Here is a 17,062-nt window from a genome sequence, read left to right as displayed (position 1 = left end):
CTTCTGCTATCATTCATCCGATTCTATGTCTCTCTCTTTCATTTCTTCTATCTCTGTCCTCTCTGCTCTGACTTTTGATTCTGTGAGTCTCACACTCTTCTTCAATTTCTCTATGTGTATGTGTACACATTTCTATATTAGCATTCCAATCAATCTTGTGATAAATGACATTAATATTGTATGCAGAGTGATAGGGAAATCAGAGATATATACAGCATTGTTATAAAAGTGACTTACAGCTCTCAAATTTCTTACAGATCTTGAGTTTTAAGATTTTCTTTATTTTTGATGTTTTTCAAGTGATATGGCATTGGAAATAGATTAAATGTGTAATATATGAAAATGAATGAGATGTGTATGATAATATTTGTCTTTTACAGCTGACTCTTACAGTTGATAATCAATTCATTATCTCTTTTCTTTTCTTACACTTTTTCTTTATCTGCTAGTCACTACTCTTACACAATCTCTATATAATACAGTGTTCAGTGACTAGGTTCAGCAGCTTTCATCTTTTATAATTCTGTCTCATGCATTATACTGTCTCTCTTCACTCACTCAGATCACTACAGTGAATGACTCATTGAAACTAACCTTGTCTGATCTCTGAGCATTCTCAGAGATTGAGATGACTTAATCTTATATATCTGTGAATGTTTCAGATGCTTCATGCTCTGTTATCTCTGTGATTGAACTGATGTAAACAGTTAAATTCAACTCTGAATTTCTTTATCTTCTGTGATCTGACTCATGTACAAGTCTGCTGCTTTGAGACTGCTCTTTACTGCATTATACTCACTATCTGCAGTGTATTATTGTATGACTGGCTACAGTCTCATCACTTATTAAAGTGTGATATTTATCTGATTTCTTCATTGCTTTTCATTCTTTTCTTATAATTATAAAAAGATCAGAATAAGTGAGATTATCTGATTCATAAGTGTCTATGATTTCTCTTACTTTGTAAGACTTTTCAATTATAAGTCTCTTCTTTTTCAACACTGATAATAGTGCTGTGAATAATTATAATTCACTCAGGTCTTGCATCTTTGCTTTTATAAGTTATGAATCATTTATTAAGTTGTGTAAGATCTGTCTCTCTGATTCCTTCAATGTGTAAGTTTCTAGAGAATGTGATTTAAGTATTTTATAGAGTTCAAATCATCTAAATTGAAACTTCTCAGAACTCTCATTATATATGAGCACTCATGTTCTTATCTTAAGACTTGATTTCTTAACTAGTGAGTCTTGTATTCTTTTTAATTGAATTGCTTAGTTCAGGAGTAACTTGTTAGCTTTTACACATGTGTGGCTGATCTCTTTCAATCTTGATTCTGTATCTGTGACTGCTGCATCTGCAACTGCTACTACTGTGTCTGTAACTGCTGTTTCTGCTGTGTCTGTGACTGTTGTGTCTGTGACTGTTATGTCTGCAACTGCTGTTTCCTTCTTCATGTTTTCTGAAGCATTCTCTGAGATGCGCCGATGCAATCCATACAACAGATAGAATGATGAAGGCTTGAAGACTGCATGCTGTCAAATCCGCGTGGTCAATAGTGCCTGCTCGAGATATTTATCTCATAGTCTTATAGGCTTGCTTACTAGATATTTCATCAGCATGTTACTCAAGATTTTATTCAAGTATTTCATCTTTCTGTTTGTCTGTGTATGATATAGTGTTGTTCTATAATGTCTTATCTGTAACTAGCTCATGAAATGTCTCACTACTTCTTCTATGAGATTCACACTGTTATTAGTTAGAATCTCACACAGTATTTCATAGTTAATATAGATCTTATTATATAGAAACTTCATTATCATCTTCTCTATCATCTCTTAAACTGCTTTTGCAACTGGCCAGTCAGTAGTGTAATCAATAGCAGTGATTATTCATCAATTTTCATTTGACATCTGTGATAATATATCTATGAGATTCACTCTTCATCATTTGAACAGTTGTATTATACACTTCATCTGATATTACACTTTCTCACATTCTAACTCTTTCTTAGATTCTTTTACAACCTGGCAATTCAGGCACTTGTGAGCATATGTCAGAATATTCTCAGTCATGCTTGATCAGTATACTCTTGATTCAAGTACATTCATGAGTTCAGAACTTTCTAAATAACTGAATTTCTTGTGCATGTGAGTCATCAAGTCATGTCTAAATAAAGATTCTAGATAGAGAGCTTCTGCATATTCTAGATCACAGTAAAGTACAATATCATTTTTCAATTTTCTTAGCTTGAAGTTTGAAAGCATCTCTTCTACTACTCTTGTGAGATACTTATTATTCAACATCTTGCTATTCTTCAAGTGAGAGATTATGATATTCACTCATTCTGATTTCTTACATTCTCTCAGTGCATTTAATGCACACTTCTCTTATATCTGATTCACAGAATTCTTACTCATGAAATCAGGTCTGTGACTGATTACATCAGATATCACAGTGTCTGATTTCTTTCAGTATCTAATATGAAGATTATACACTTAGAACTCTGAGATTCAACATACTAAGTGTTTGAAAGATTTTATTATCAATTATAGATAGATAAGGCTTTTATAATCTGTGATCACTGTTGTTATATATCTGTTGTTAATATATCTATTTCACAACATCAGTGTATGCTTGATTGCTAGCAATTTCTTTTCATATACTGAGTAATTGAGCTCAGTGTCTGATAGTTTTCTATCATTATATATCACTGAGTGCAGCTTGTCATTCTTGCTCATCTGTAGAAGAGCATCTCTGATAGCTCATTCAGATATATCTGTCTCAATGTAGAAAGGTTTATCATGATCTGATTGAATAAGCACTGAGAATATTATTATATATTCTCTCAGTGTGAGAAAAGACTCTTCATATACAGTATTTCAGATAATTGAATGAAACTTCTTCTTTCACAGATTTGTATCTGTTTCTCTTAAGAGATCTGAGAGTGATGTAGATATTTATATGAAATTCTTAATGAATCTGCAGTAATATGAGATCAACTTAAGAAACTGTTATACACAGTATATATTTCTCAGCTGCAGTTAATTTGCTATGACATTTAATTTCTCTGAGATAAGATGTATACAGTCATCACTTACTACATATTCTATGAACTTCAACTCTTCTGTTTCAAACACACACTTTGTTAATTTAATGTAGAGCTTATACTCTGTCAGAGTTATAAGCACTTCATAAAGATACTTCAGATATTTATTATATAAGTTTGAAAAGACTAGAATGTTATTGAGATATATGAGACATAAGATTTCATTCTATTTATAAAGAATTATATTCATCATCATTTGAAAGATGACAGATGTATTTATCAGACTGAATGACATTGTCAGAAATTTGAACTTTTCTCATTATATAATAAATATGATTTGCAGAACTGACAGTTCATCTACACAGATCTGTCAGTATTCTGAGAGAAGATTAATCTTTGATAGATATTGAGTGTTTTCAACTGTATTCAACTGTTATTGAATCTGTGACAATGAATATTCATTCTTGATTGTAAGCTTATTAAGTGCTTGATAATTAATACACATCTGCTACTCTTCATCTGTCTTTTTCATAAATAGAACTGAAAAGTCTCATGTGCTTGATGAGAATTGTATGAGATCATGTTCTAGAAGATCTGTGCTCTGACACTTCTGTTCTTTGAGATGTGTTTGTGACAGAGAGTATATATTCTGATTGACTGATTTTGCATCTTCTGTGTCAATCTCATGTATTATTATTATTATTATTATTCTTCCATTATACTCATATGCAAGCGGAGCTTATGATGAGTCCTTGCGTGATGTTAAATACAGGTCAAGTGTTGGTTATACAGGAGGAAATACAGGTGTTGAGACCACGCCAAGATAACAAGAACATAGGAAAATACAAAGGAGTGACAATTAGATACATGCGATAATAACTTCCCAGCCCAGGAACATAGAGCAATTCATTGGAGCGATTTGTACACCTCTGTATTTATTAGGAACCTGAGGTGCTTGAGTTCCGGATTTAATGTATCCCCTGCGGGTTTCGAACCCACGCGCCTTGGTTTCCCACGCCAAGGTGCTACCGGGTGGCCGCATTAATCATTCGGCCACCGGGGCTCAATCTCATGTATGAATCCTTGTTCCAGCAGCAAGTCTGATGAAAGATCTATTCAGAAGATCTTTTCATACTTCTTCAGAAGCTTCTTCATATACTTGTTCCCTTACATATTCTTTATCTTGATTTCCTCTGCTTCTGAGTCCTGTATGATATACAGAATGCTTTCAGATGAGGTCTTATAAATTATTCTCTTTACTTATTAATGTGTAAGCAGATTTAATCCTTCTATATCAGAGATGTGAAATGTTCTTCTTATATCAGTTAATAGAATTGTATGAATCATTTTCTTTCTATCAGTTAATTACATATGACATGTACATCATTGAATCTGTGAATTGAATCTTTGAAATCAATTGAGTCTGAGAATAAGATTGTATTTCATGTTCTGCAGCTCTCATGCTTAAATATATCAAGATCATTCTCTGAAGTGCAAGAAAACTCTTACTCTTGTGAGTGATATCAAATATCAGTTATCAGATAATCTTATGTGTTGAGAATTCTTCACTCAGTAAATCTCTTTCAGTCTTTGAATCATATAATTATCAATATATTATATAGAAGCTTCTGTATCTGTTAACACTTTTACAGTCATCTCTTGATTCTTACTCAAGTGTCTCTTATACATTAATATTTCAGGTCTTAAGACATTGAGATGAGTGTCTGCTTCATTATTCTTATTCACATCTCATTCAGAAGTCTGCTTCTTCTTTACATTCACAGAATTCAGAGAGTTATCTAACATAAACATCTCTTTCACTTTAAAGACTTTTCATAGAATATCAGTGAGTGTCTCTAAACTCACTGATTCTGCTAGTTTTTTGACTTTCTTACTTCTCTTGACTGTATATACTGAGTGTAATCTTTTATATCATGATTTTGATATTCACAGTTGAAGCAAGCTCAATGCTCATAATATCAAGATTTTCATTCAGAGAATTTCTTTTTCAGGAGATTCAGTGCTTTAGTAATGATATTCAGATCTAGATTCATTATATCTGAGTGTGTGACTTGTATCATAGAATTCTGATTATCTGTTCTTCACTGAGATATACTCAATTGCAGTATTTTCTGTTATAATTGACTTACTTGTTTCTGTATAATGAGAATATTATATACTTCTTTCACTATATCTGATTATGAGATTAAGCATTTTCATTCTGCTCTCAACTCAGGTGTAAGATTATAAATGAAGATCTGTAAACAGAAAGATGTTGAAAGCTCTTCATTCAATGTGAGATAGTATAAGCTGAAGTGTGTGAAGTATGATATAAGATCACTTACTTATCTATACTCAGTAAAGTATTTATAATACTTATCTTATATATTCACTTTCTCAAAGTTGTGCAAGATTCATTTGAAAAACTCATTTCATATTCATGAGAATAGATATCACTTCAAGTCTGTGAGATTTATCTTTTTATCAGTTATTTATAATGACTTTGCTTTTCTGTGTAGAAATGCAGCAGATCTTAAGACTTGTTAAAATTCTGTTAACTGTCTGTCTGTGAGTTCATATTCAATTCAATAATATGATTGTATCTGACTTAGCCAGCTGATTGCAGCATCATTTTTTCAGTTCTTATTAAAGCTTAATAACTTCAGCAGATCTTCTGACTTGATACATTTCATACTCAGATTCTCATTCTGCATAGTGATCTCTGATGATGTGTATGCTTCTGAAGAGATTGTGAACAATTGTAGTGAGATCTCTAGATTCAGTGTAGTTATCTATCTGTATAAATATTCAATCTCTCACTACAGATCTAAGATCTGATTTTCTCTATTCTTATTGATGATGATGATTGCATTAGTGAAGCTCTTCATAGTAAATACTTAATCTGCAGTGAATGTCAATTATTGTTTGACTTTAATCTCAGTCTGTCACTGTGTATACAAGACCTCAATCTTGTTTAGAATTCTTGTACATGTACAGAGCTTCAATTTCAGTTCAATGATTTCAGCTGTTTTTTTTTACTGTTTTGAGTAAACTCTCTGAGAGATTCTGTATATCTTTCAGTTCAGATAGCAGAGAAGAGTGTTATTCATATTAATCAGAGAAGATATTCATTTCAGTAATTTCTTATTAATTGTATGATATCTATTATTATATCACTATATTATTATATTACTATATTGTTATATTACTATATTATTATATAATTTCTGTTATCATTATATAACTCTGATGATGATCATTCTCCTCTTTTATTCTTCTTTTGAGTAGAGAGCTGACTTCTTTGAATCTCATTCACTGCTTTCATTCTCTTTCTCACATCTCATCTGTTTGTGTACCATATATGGCATTTGTCTGAATATGAAGTTTTCCCTCTATAAGTGAAGCAGTATCAATCAGATGCTCTTTCACTCACTGCTCTTTGTACACTATCTTTTGAGACATTCTAGGACCACACTGGCATGATAACTATGAATTGATTCATAGACAGAATTATCACACTCTGAAGAAGTCTGCACTTCTCACTAGTTTTTAGACATGCTATCAGATGTGATTCAAAGGTTGCTTGAGTCAGTGTATGATTACAGGCGTACGCCGGCTTCTTATATATTGTACGCTAAATTAATTAGCGGCCACTATGGCTTCTTTACACTTGTAAGCAAGTTCAGAAGCGGCCGCGTTATTATTCAATGATTGTATGTTCTTCCGAATCACAATAAAAGACCAGGACACAATTTTTTAAATGAATCTGCTTAATTCTGCACTCTTTTTTACAGCTGAATCAGCCAATTCATTGCCATAAATATTCATATAAGCAGGAGCTCAGTGCAGATGAATTATCAGCTTTAATGTTCTTCTCTTTTGAATTTTCAAACCAGAGTTTAAGATTAGTTCAAGATTCATTTGATTATTATGAATCTGACTATTTCTAAGTCTTTTCAAAGCAGCTTGACTATCAGAGTGTCAGGTCACGTGATCTGGCTTACTAATCCCTTCATCATATAACTTTTCACAAGCTAGCAACCTTTCAATCATACAAGCTTTACACCTTTCACAGGTTATGAGACCTGTTTTGCATAAAATCGCTGCCAATTCGGGATTTCTTGTCAATATAATCATTATTTGAACTACTGCTTCATTTGATACGCTCATCAGAAGTTAAAATCATCTTATTCTATCAGTATTGAGATCTTGTTAATCAATAATACTACTGCTCACTTAAGAAAGAGACTTGCAGAAAACACATCACATTTGCAAAAAAGTAAGAAAAGAGAATAATATTGACAAGAATTCAATAAATGAATATAAAGATGGCAGATTCAATACAATCTTGCTCATATACACATTCGCGATCTCACATTCTTTTCACTGAGTCAGTTGCAGTTGATGATGATGATTTCTTACACTCATACTCTGCCAGTGAACATTCTTCTGAAGCCTTTGAAAGCTTCATTGATAAATGTCTCACAACACTCTCTTGATTTGAAGCTGGTTTGAAAACAGCTTCTGACACAGTCAGGCCGGCCTCTCAATCTACTCAACAGCTTGATGAAGCTGGTTCTCTTGATGAGAATAATGAACACTCAGATATCTACTGTTCAGACGAGGCAATATCAGACCAACAGATAGAACATCTCAAGGTGACATTTGAGATGAAGAAGAAGAGGTGTAGAGTTCTAGAACTTGAACTACAACTGAAAAAACTCTGCTAACAGAGATTCTCATTCTCTACAGATCAATCACAGAATGTTAATAATCATTCTATCATCACATCAACAGCCTGTACAGCCACATGAAATTCTAATCTCAGTGAGAGAGTGGAATTCAACCTTTATAAACTGAATAGCTGTGTTGGCAAGACAATCTCTTAATTCAAGAAAGATGTCAAGAATACTGTGAGGTCAAACAGTTTAACTGATACATTCAATTACACCATATAAGGCATCTTTATAAAAGTGAAACTGATTGATGCACAGTGTTGATATATGATAGAGAAATAACAGACACAGAACTCTCTATAAAGAGATGATGAATGAGCATCATTCTGAGACACCAGAAACCCGTGACTCTACACATTCATCTTGAACTCATTGAGTGTAGGTGTCAGACCACATTTCTTCAAATAGAATGAAAATCAGATCACTTATACTCTATGAAATGTGATTGAATAGAAATAATCTGTCCTTAAAACACAGTTACACTGTGAGACAGTTCTGAAGTTCATGTCTCTTGATGACACACAGATCACCAATCTACACACATTCTTTGATAAATTCTGGTCTGGTATTATGAAATTGAAGATGTTGAATGCTTCTCCCTCAGATGTGTGAATATTTGATATCTTCTACTCAGTTCTACTCAACAATTGAAGGAATTATGTTCAGAAGAAGATAGAGGAGATACAGGATTTCAAATTCACTGCTGTGGTATTGAATGTTGATCTTCTCATGAAGGAGATCTGTTCACAGCTTGATTCTTCAAAAGATAAAAAGAATCTACAGAATACAGATTCTGCAGCTAACTCTGCTACAATAGCTACAACAGCAACTACAGCTACAATAATCACTACAGCTATCAATTCTAACAACAATACTTTGAATTCGGCCTGTGAAGGCTGTACTGAATGTGATCATGACAGTTCACAAGAGAGCTTTCAAAACCATCAGAGATCAGGCAATTCATCTACATATTCTGAATGTGAGAGACCTCACTTTGACATCTATTAATTAGTCAATTCAGACAGTGCTCTGAATAATTGAAGAATAAACAATACTGTGAGGATAAAGAAATTCAAGGAGAAGAAGAAACAGAATAATAGTGAGAATAGAACTCAACTATTCATTACAGATGAATCAGAGACCTATCAGATGATAAATCTCACAGAGGTTATCAATGTGCCAGCCTGTTTTGTGGAACCTCACAAGGATTCTCTCACTATATGAAATAGTGGCGCCGGATGCCACATAGCAAGTGATAGATCACAATTTTTGAAACTTATAGCAATCAATGATTCAACAGTTCAAGTGATTAACAAGGTCATTCTGAAGATTCAGAGTGTCAGCACTGTGTTCATCTCAGTGAGTGAAAGATTGATAGAATTCAATTATGTATACTATATATCAGAACTATCTGCAAATCTAATCTTCACTGAACTTATGAAGTGTCAGGGCTATATTCACTATAATATGCAAGTTAATACTGAGAACTACTTTGAGTTTCTATTATCTATCAACAGTGATATCTTCTACATCAATCTGTCTCATAATAATATTTACATTCTATCTGACAGCTCACTGACATTTCATGAGATAATAAATGACTCAATGTATAAAGTAGTGGCATATGTGACTGTTCTGAAATCAAAGACAATCTCAACAGATTACAATCTGAATGCAGAATCTTTCAGTTCTTTCAGTCATGAGAAGATTGAACAGTTAATCAATTCTAAGACTTCAGATACTGATTTCTTTATTATCTCATCTTTATCTTGATTATCTGCAGTTCTTCTGAAACAGCTTCTGATAGATGAGTGACAGCATTGACTTGGTTATATCAGTGAAAATAGTATATTAAAGATGATCAGAGACCTGCAATTTGATATTGTCATTATCAGCCTGAAAAAATTATCATTCTGTGTCACATGTGTTAAGACTAAACAGAAATGTGCTTTCTACAAGGATTCCACACCACATCATACCACCCGCAAGGCCTTGAAGATTTGGGTGAATATATTCAGTGATGATGAGACCCTTGGGACTGAAAATGATATATCATCTTACACTGGCAAGAAGCTTGCAATGATGATAACAGATGATGCCACTTATATGAGATGAATATTTCTATTGAAATGCAAGAATGAGACATTGAGATATCTACAGATCTTCAATCAATTCATTAAGAATCTGCTGTGATGTGGCATTGCAATCATTCACCCAGATTATGAAGAATTGAATTTGAATGCAGTCACAGCATATATACTCAGTGAAGAAATAAAATGAGAGCTAACTTTCTCTCATACTTCACAGTAAGATGAAGTATCTGAATGATCAATCAGTTTAATCATTGAGAAGTATTAATCACTATTAATAGACTCTTCAGCTCTGGAAAAGATGTGAGATGAGACAACTATTGCAGTCGCAGAGCTGCTTAATCTTATATCAACCTCAACAATATTGTATGAGGGCTCAGAAAACACAAAGCTGATTACATTATATGAGGCCTGGCTTGAAGCTCTACTCTCTGCACATGGCATTCGCTGATGGGGTTGCAAAACATTCTTGAAGATAGTTCTCAAGCTCATCAATAAGATGGCTTCCCATTTCAAAGAGTTGATTTTTGTGGGATATGATGGTTTTATCAATTATAGATTGATGAACCCCTTCAATGAGCATTTATACATATCAAAAGATGTCATCTTTGAGGAGGACCTTCATCTTGCCAATTCATTAATACCGACTACTTCACACAATCTGAAGGTTCTACCCTATGCGGCCTATAAAGCGGCTGCGGCGATTCCTTCGGCGACACCAGGCCTACTTCCTGCAATGATTCCTGCAACAATTTCTTCAGTGATTCCTGATCTATCAATAGATGATCTGTTCATTGATGAGAAAATTCAACCTGAGTGTTCATTATTTCTCATACTCACTAATAATTGATGGATTAACTATGATATCTCCGCGAGAATATCTACCTTTTTAGTGCAGAATACACTGAACTCCTCAGAATTCACAGTTAAATCTGATGATCCTTCAAAATTTACAAGGAATATCACTATAGTGAGGGAATCTACAGTGAGGGAATCTACAGTGAGAGAATCTTCAGTGAGAGACAGTCTTGAAGATCTACTCACTGATTCTGAGATTGCTGCACTTCTGATCCTGAAAAACCTCACACGTGTCAAAGCTTCCATGAAATGGAAATATTATTACAAGGCCTGTGTTAAAGAGATCAACTGTTTAAAATAGATAGAGATCTGATGACTGATTGAGAGAATATCACAAATGAGTGTCCTTCACAGTCAATGAGTATTTGATAAAAAGTTCAACAATATGAATGAGATTATTCACTATAAGGCTCACTGAGTTGTCTGTGAAAATCTTCAACAGAAGAAAGTCAATTACTCAAGACTCTTTGCACTCATTATCTCAGTATTCATCTCACAAGCTCTCATGACAATCTCAGTATCTCAGGGATGATATGTTCTGCAGATTGATATGATGATCACTTTTTTAAACATTCAACTACCTGCTGATGAACAGATATATATGAATCAACTCACAGAATTCTGTGAAGACTGTGATAATCTTGTGTGTGAATTGATGCAGAGACTCTATAGTCTTAAGCAAGCAGCACTCTTATGATATGAGAAGCTGTGAAAGATGCTATTACACTCAGACTTCTGAGTCAGTCTCTATGATACTAGACTATTTATTCATGATGAAAGACAGGTCTATATAATCATCTACATGAATAATGTCTGTCTCTATAGCTCAAAGATTGATGATCTGAACTGAGTCAAAGCTGAAATCACTGCTAATTATAAGATTAAGAATGTAGAAGATTTCAACTGCTATCTAGAAATGAAGATTAATAGAGATTTAACTTCATTGATATTGTCTCAATCTCTCTTTGTAAGAAATCTTCTGAAGAAGTTCTCAATGAATAACTGTCATTTTACATTCACTTCTATGAAGGAGAATATCAATTTTATGAATAATGATGAGAAAGTGATTGCATACATAGCAGAATTTATTCTACAGTTCTATCAATTCAGTATCAGATCTCTGCAATATCTGGCATTTAATACACATTCTGATATGAGCTTCACTGCAGGATTCCTTGAACAATTCAGCTCCCGGCCTACATCAAAGAACTGGGCTGTATACAAGTATACACTCTGATATCTACAGAGTTCAATCAATGAGAGTATAACCTATCACAGAGGTGCCGAAATTGAACCTGTGGCATATACAGATGCTGATTGAGCCGGTAGGGATCCAGGATCCTGTTCAATCACCGGTTATATCATCTACATGGCAGGTGGCCTCATTGCATAGCAGAGCTGCCGGCAAATGAAGGTCTTCAAGTCATCAACAGAGGCCAAATATATTGTATTCTCTGAGACTGCATATGAGCTTGTCTATCTTCATGAGCTTCTAGAAGACACTGAATTCATCTCATTCTGTCTCAACAATCTGAATGCTGATGATTATCTCATTTCCATCACAGTCAAGGATCTGGCTTATACAATTCATGCTGATAATAAGTCTGTCATAGAACTATCCTCTTTTGAAGCAATTTCACACTGCTCAAAGCATATAGAGATCTGTTTCCACATTCTTCAGAATCTCATCTGCAAGAATGAGATATCTATTTAATATGTTTCATCTGCTGAGAACGCGGTGGATGGGCTTACTAAACCACTTGAAATGTTGAAATATACGCGTTGAAAGGAGATTATGAAGATGAAGAGATAGAGGAATAAAAAATGATGTATATCATGACTGGTTTTTCATTACTACACATTTTCCAGTCATTTTTTATACCTGTACTTGATTTGAAGGCGAATTTTGTATATACCATCCTGTATAGTTACTCTGGTGAGTGGGGATGTCAGGTCACGTGATCTGGCTTACTAATCCCTCCACCATATAACTGTTCACAAGCTAGCAACCTTTCAATCACACAAGCTTTACACCTTTCACACAGAGAATATTCATGTCTCTTTCAAACTATTTCCTCTTTTATGAGATTTTATTTCAATGAGTTTGAAAGCTTTCACTATTGCAAATAGTTCAGCATCAAAGACTTCAGATTCACAGTCTAAATTCTAGAAATCTGAGATGAAATTGATATTATCTTCAGTATAAGCAATACCTGTGCCTAATCTATTTAAATTCTCATTTTTAGAGTCATCTGAATAAATCAGAATAGAGTCTTCTATATTGATTGTGAAAATTCTCTTCAAATGCTGTTTATATTCTTTCTTCTTAGATAATTCACTTATTTGTAAGTCTATAAGAGATTTAAGCTTTTCTCTTCAGAGAGATATCTTCTCATGATTAACTTTTTCAATATTTAAAGAAGAAAATTGATCTTTAATCAGAGAGCATAGTCTGTACAGTTAAGAAGACATTTTCTTTGAAGAATTATTTTCATTTCAATCAAGAAATCTATTCTAATCCAGTTCATTTCCAGAGTTAATTGATGAAAATGAAGAAGAGACTCTTTCTCTGATTATATAATTTGAGCTCATCTTTATAACTCTCAAAGCATAGTTCATACAGGCCTTTTCAAATCTAATAGCAGAAGAAGGAATTGAAGATTCAATTTCTATTGCTTTAATAGAAGATGATTTGAATGCTCTCAGAATTCTTCTCAAAGCTCTGTTTTACAGACCTTGAAAGAGTTCAGTGAAATTCTCTTGATTATTTCATCAAACTTGAACTTTTTAATCAGCTACTGAGATAATACAGGCTATATATAACTGTCTCATAGCCTGGAAGAATAGATCTCTCTCTGTATTTGATAGTCTGATTATGTTGTTCAATAGTCTTTCTGTCTTGACAGTTCTTTATTGAATATGATATTTAAAATTCAACTTGAAGCTTAATCATACTTCTAATCATTTGATATTTACACTGAGTTTAATCTTTCTATTTAAAAGAGTTAGAGATAGTTCTTTCTCATTGAATCTAGAAAAGAAATGAATTAACTCAGTTTTATTCATATTAAATTGAATTTGATTAATATCTGCTCTAACAAAGAGTTTCTTTACAGCTTCTTTAATCACTTTCAAATTCTCTTTGATAGTTTTTAAGCTGTAGACTAGATCAATATCATTCACATAACTTGAAGATTGTACTATTCTCATATTTCTATCTTTGAATAGATATGCAGTGTATATTACAAATAAAATGAGTGAGATTGAAGATTCTTACAGTACTTCTATTTTTATCTCAGTCTTGTCTTATTTCATTTCATCAAAGAAAAGTTATATAATTCTTTTAGATATAAAACAGTTAACTCATTTTATTAGAGAAAGTGACAGTTTTAACATTCTCAAAGTCTGAATTAACTTTGACTTTGAAATGTGATCAAATGCTTCTTTTATATTAATAAAAACTGCAGTTGAGACCAGATCTTCATACTTTACTATTTAAAAATCATGAATAACTGAGAGAACAGTGTTAATTACAGAACATTATTTGCTATCTCTTATTTATTCACTGAATAAAAGAGAATTACTGATAGAGCTTATAGAAGATAGTTGAGTAGCTATTATCTTTTCTAAAACCTTTTCTAGACAGTTCAATAGAGATATTACTCTATATAACTTAGAAATTGAAGTTTTTCTATTAGATTTCACAAGAATCACTTCAGTGACTTCTCTTCAGCATTCAGAATAATATTCATTTTTCAAGAGATTGAAAAAGAGCTCAAAATATTCATTCTTTAAGTAGAAGTATGTATTTTGAATAATCAAGTGACTAATTGAATCAGGCTCTGCAGCAGTTTTAACTGAACTTGAGAAGATAGCTGACTCTAATTCATCTTGTGTAAGATCAGATCATTCTCAGTTATTTTTATTAATATAGTTGAGAAGTCATATATTCTCTTTCTCTGAATCTGAATCTGATGAGTTTTGAAAGAGAGTTCTTATAAAAGCTTGATATTTTTTCTCAAAAGAGTTTGCTGAATATAATTCATTCTGAAACTTATATACTAAGGTTGAAAGTTTTGTTACACTTCTTATTTTAGTATAGTTGAAAGCTTTAAAGACTTTCTTTTCTTATACTTCTTCAAGAAATTTATTCCAGCAGTTCATTTTAGCTCTTTTAATATCTGAAAAATATTCATTTCTGACAGTTTTGAACTGTTTATCAGAAATTATATCATTGTTTCAATCTCTTCTAGTAGTAGTCAATTGTTTTCTTTTAGATATGATATTCTCATTTCATCAAGATTTTGAATACTTAGAAGACTTTCTCTTTGAAATATTATCTTTAATACTTGCTAGAATAATAGATGTAATGTGCTTCACTCTATTCTCAAGTCTTTCATTTGAGATATCTTGACCAGGATTTCAATATAGCTCACTCTGTCTTTCAGATTTTAACAGTTTTATACTTTCTTCAACTGTTCTTCAGTCAGCTTTTTCAAAGTTAAACTGATTAGAGAGAAGAGGATTTTCACTCATTTATTTCTCACTCAGTTCAATATTAAATTGAATAATCTCATGACCTGATTCTGATGTCTCATTTGAATTCATAAATCAGTTTACAAGTCTTTTTTTCATTAGCTTTTATGACATGAAGATTAGATCTATAATAGATTTCTATTTCATGTCTTTTATAAAGAATGTTTGTTAATCAGACTTACTAATCAAATCTATTGAATACTCAAAGATTCATTCAATCAGATTATCAGCTCTTACTACTCTCTTATATTCTGAATTTCATCAGAGATGATGTGTATTGAAATCTTCTACAATTATAGAGTTTCTTGATAAAGTTATATTCAGAAATTCTCTGTCAATTGTTCAGATATTGTTATTTTTCTTCAATAACTTTTCATTATAGATATTTATAAGCTATATAGTATCAAACTCATTTTCTTTATCTATAATATCATTCACCAGAATATCAGCGTCAGACATGATATCAAATCTTAGATTAAATTAATATGTTACTCTCTTTCTTTCATAGATCACTACTCTTGACTTTATCTCAGACTTTTAAGGTAGAAAGCAGTAGTAGCTTAAATAAGAAATACTATATTTTTACTCAGCATCAAAATTCAGTTTCTGAAGTAGTATAAATTAACTTTTTATTCAAATACAATTGAAAGATAAGAATAAATACAATTTGAGTTTCTATTCACATTATTTTGAATAAATGTGATTTTTGAAGAGTTTTTAAACTTTTTTTATTGTTTATATTGTATATTCATACTAAAAGAGAGTAGAGATAGAGTAGAATCTAATCACTATCATCAGATAGTAGATTATAACTATTTTGAAAAGTAGGAATCTCAACTGCTTGCATTATATCTAGTTTATTATCAGTGTCATTTCTCAATTCTCTAATCTTAACAGAAGTTTGAGGATTCAAATTCTATTTACATTTAGCTGAAGAATTGAAGTTTGAAGATTTAAATAGTTGAGAGTTTCTTCTTTTTAAGCTTACAGTTGTAAGTTTACTGACTTGACTCTTCTCTTCAGTTCTAGATTTACTTTGTGTGGCGGGCTGCGCCCGATCAATTATATAGACTATTCCATTACACTCCACAGATTCCAACCCCTTCATTCTCGAACGTGTACGCTCCGATTCTCGGCCATTCTCGATCGCCGATCCTCGGCCGCCACGAACGCGTAGGCTCCGATTCTCAGCCATTCTCGATCACCGATCCTCAGCTGCTACGAACGCGCGTATATTCTTCCGCCCCGAAGCTCCACCGCATACACCATCACATATGTGTATAAATATCCACCTCAATCACTGATTCTCACACTTTCTCTTTCTTTCCTTCTTTGACATTTTTATCTTTGTTATATAAGACCTATCAATATTATACTGATCTATTCAGCATAGGCCTCTTACACTATAAAAACATTCATTATCTTCTCATTAGAAATGATTATTCATTAAGAGATATTTGAATGTGTAACAATGCATAAGAAATAGAGAAACAGTTAAATAGTTAAGTAAACACTGAGTTCTCAGATAGTTCTCAGATAGAAGCTTGCTTATCAGTCACTCTGACTCTGCAACAAGATCTTATAAAGAGAATAAGATTTTACAAAGAGAATGTCAGTGAAAGAGCTGAGAGTTCTGACACTCAGATATATAAGAGATTTATATAATTACATATTCAATGATTGATATAACCATGTCTAATAATAATATGAAACTCTTGAACGCGAGCATAGATGCGATATCACAGTGACTCTGAGCAATGTTGAAATTACAACAGTAACAGATAGCAGACATACA

At 32.6% G+C, this 17,062-nt stretch overlaps 1 protein-coding gene across 1 annotated transcript; it reads right to left on the bottom strand.

Annotated features, from left to right (window-relative positions):
• Positions 1–16,048: 16,048 nt before the first annotated feature.
• BDBG_08652 (uncharacterized protein) lies at positions 16,049–16,462 on the bottom strand (the record flags this gene model as incomplete). Its single annotated transcript, XM_031723666.1, has 2 exons — positions 16,049–16,183; positions 16,256–16,462. The coding sequence occupies 2 exons, from the start codon at positions 16,460–16,462 to the stop codon at positions 16,049–16,051; spliced, it is 342 nt and encodes a 113-aa protein (XP_031580920.1).
• Between the last annotated feature and the right edge of the window lie 600 nt (positions 16,463–17,062).

Source organism: Blastomyces gilchristii (genome assembly GCF_000003855.2).
Source record: "Blastomyces gilchristii SLH14081 genomic scaffold supercont1.26, whole genome shotgun sequence".
NCBI classification, from domain to species: Eukaryota; Fungi; Ascomycota; class Eurotiomycetes; order Onygenales; family Ajellomycetaceae; genus Blastomyces; species Blastomyces gilchristii.
This window is presented reverse-complemented; position numbering and strand designations above follow the sequence as displayed.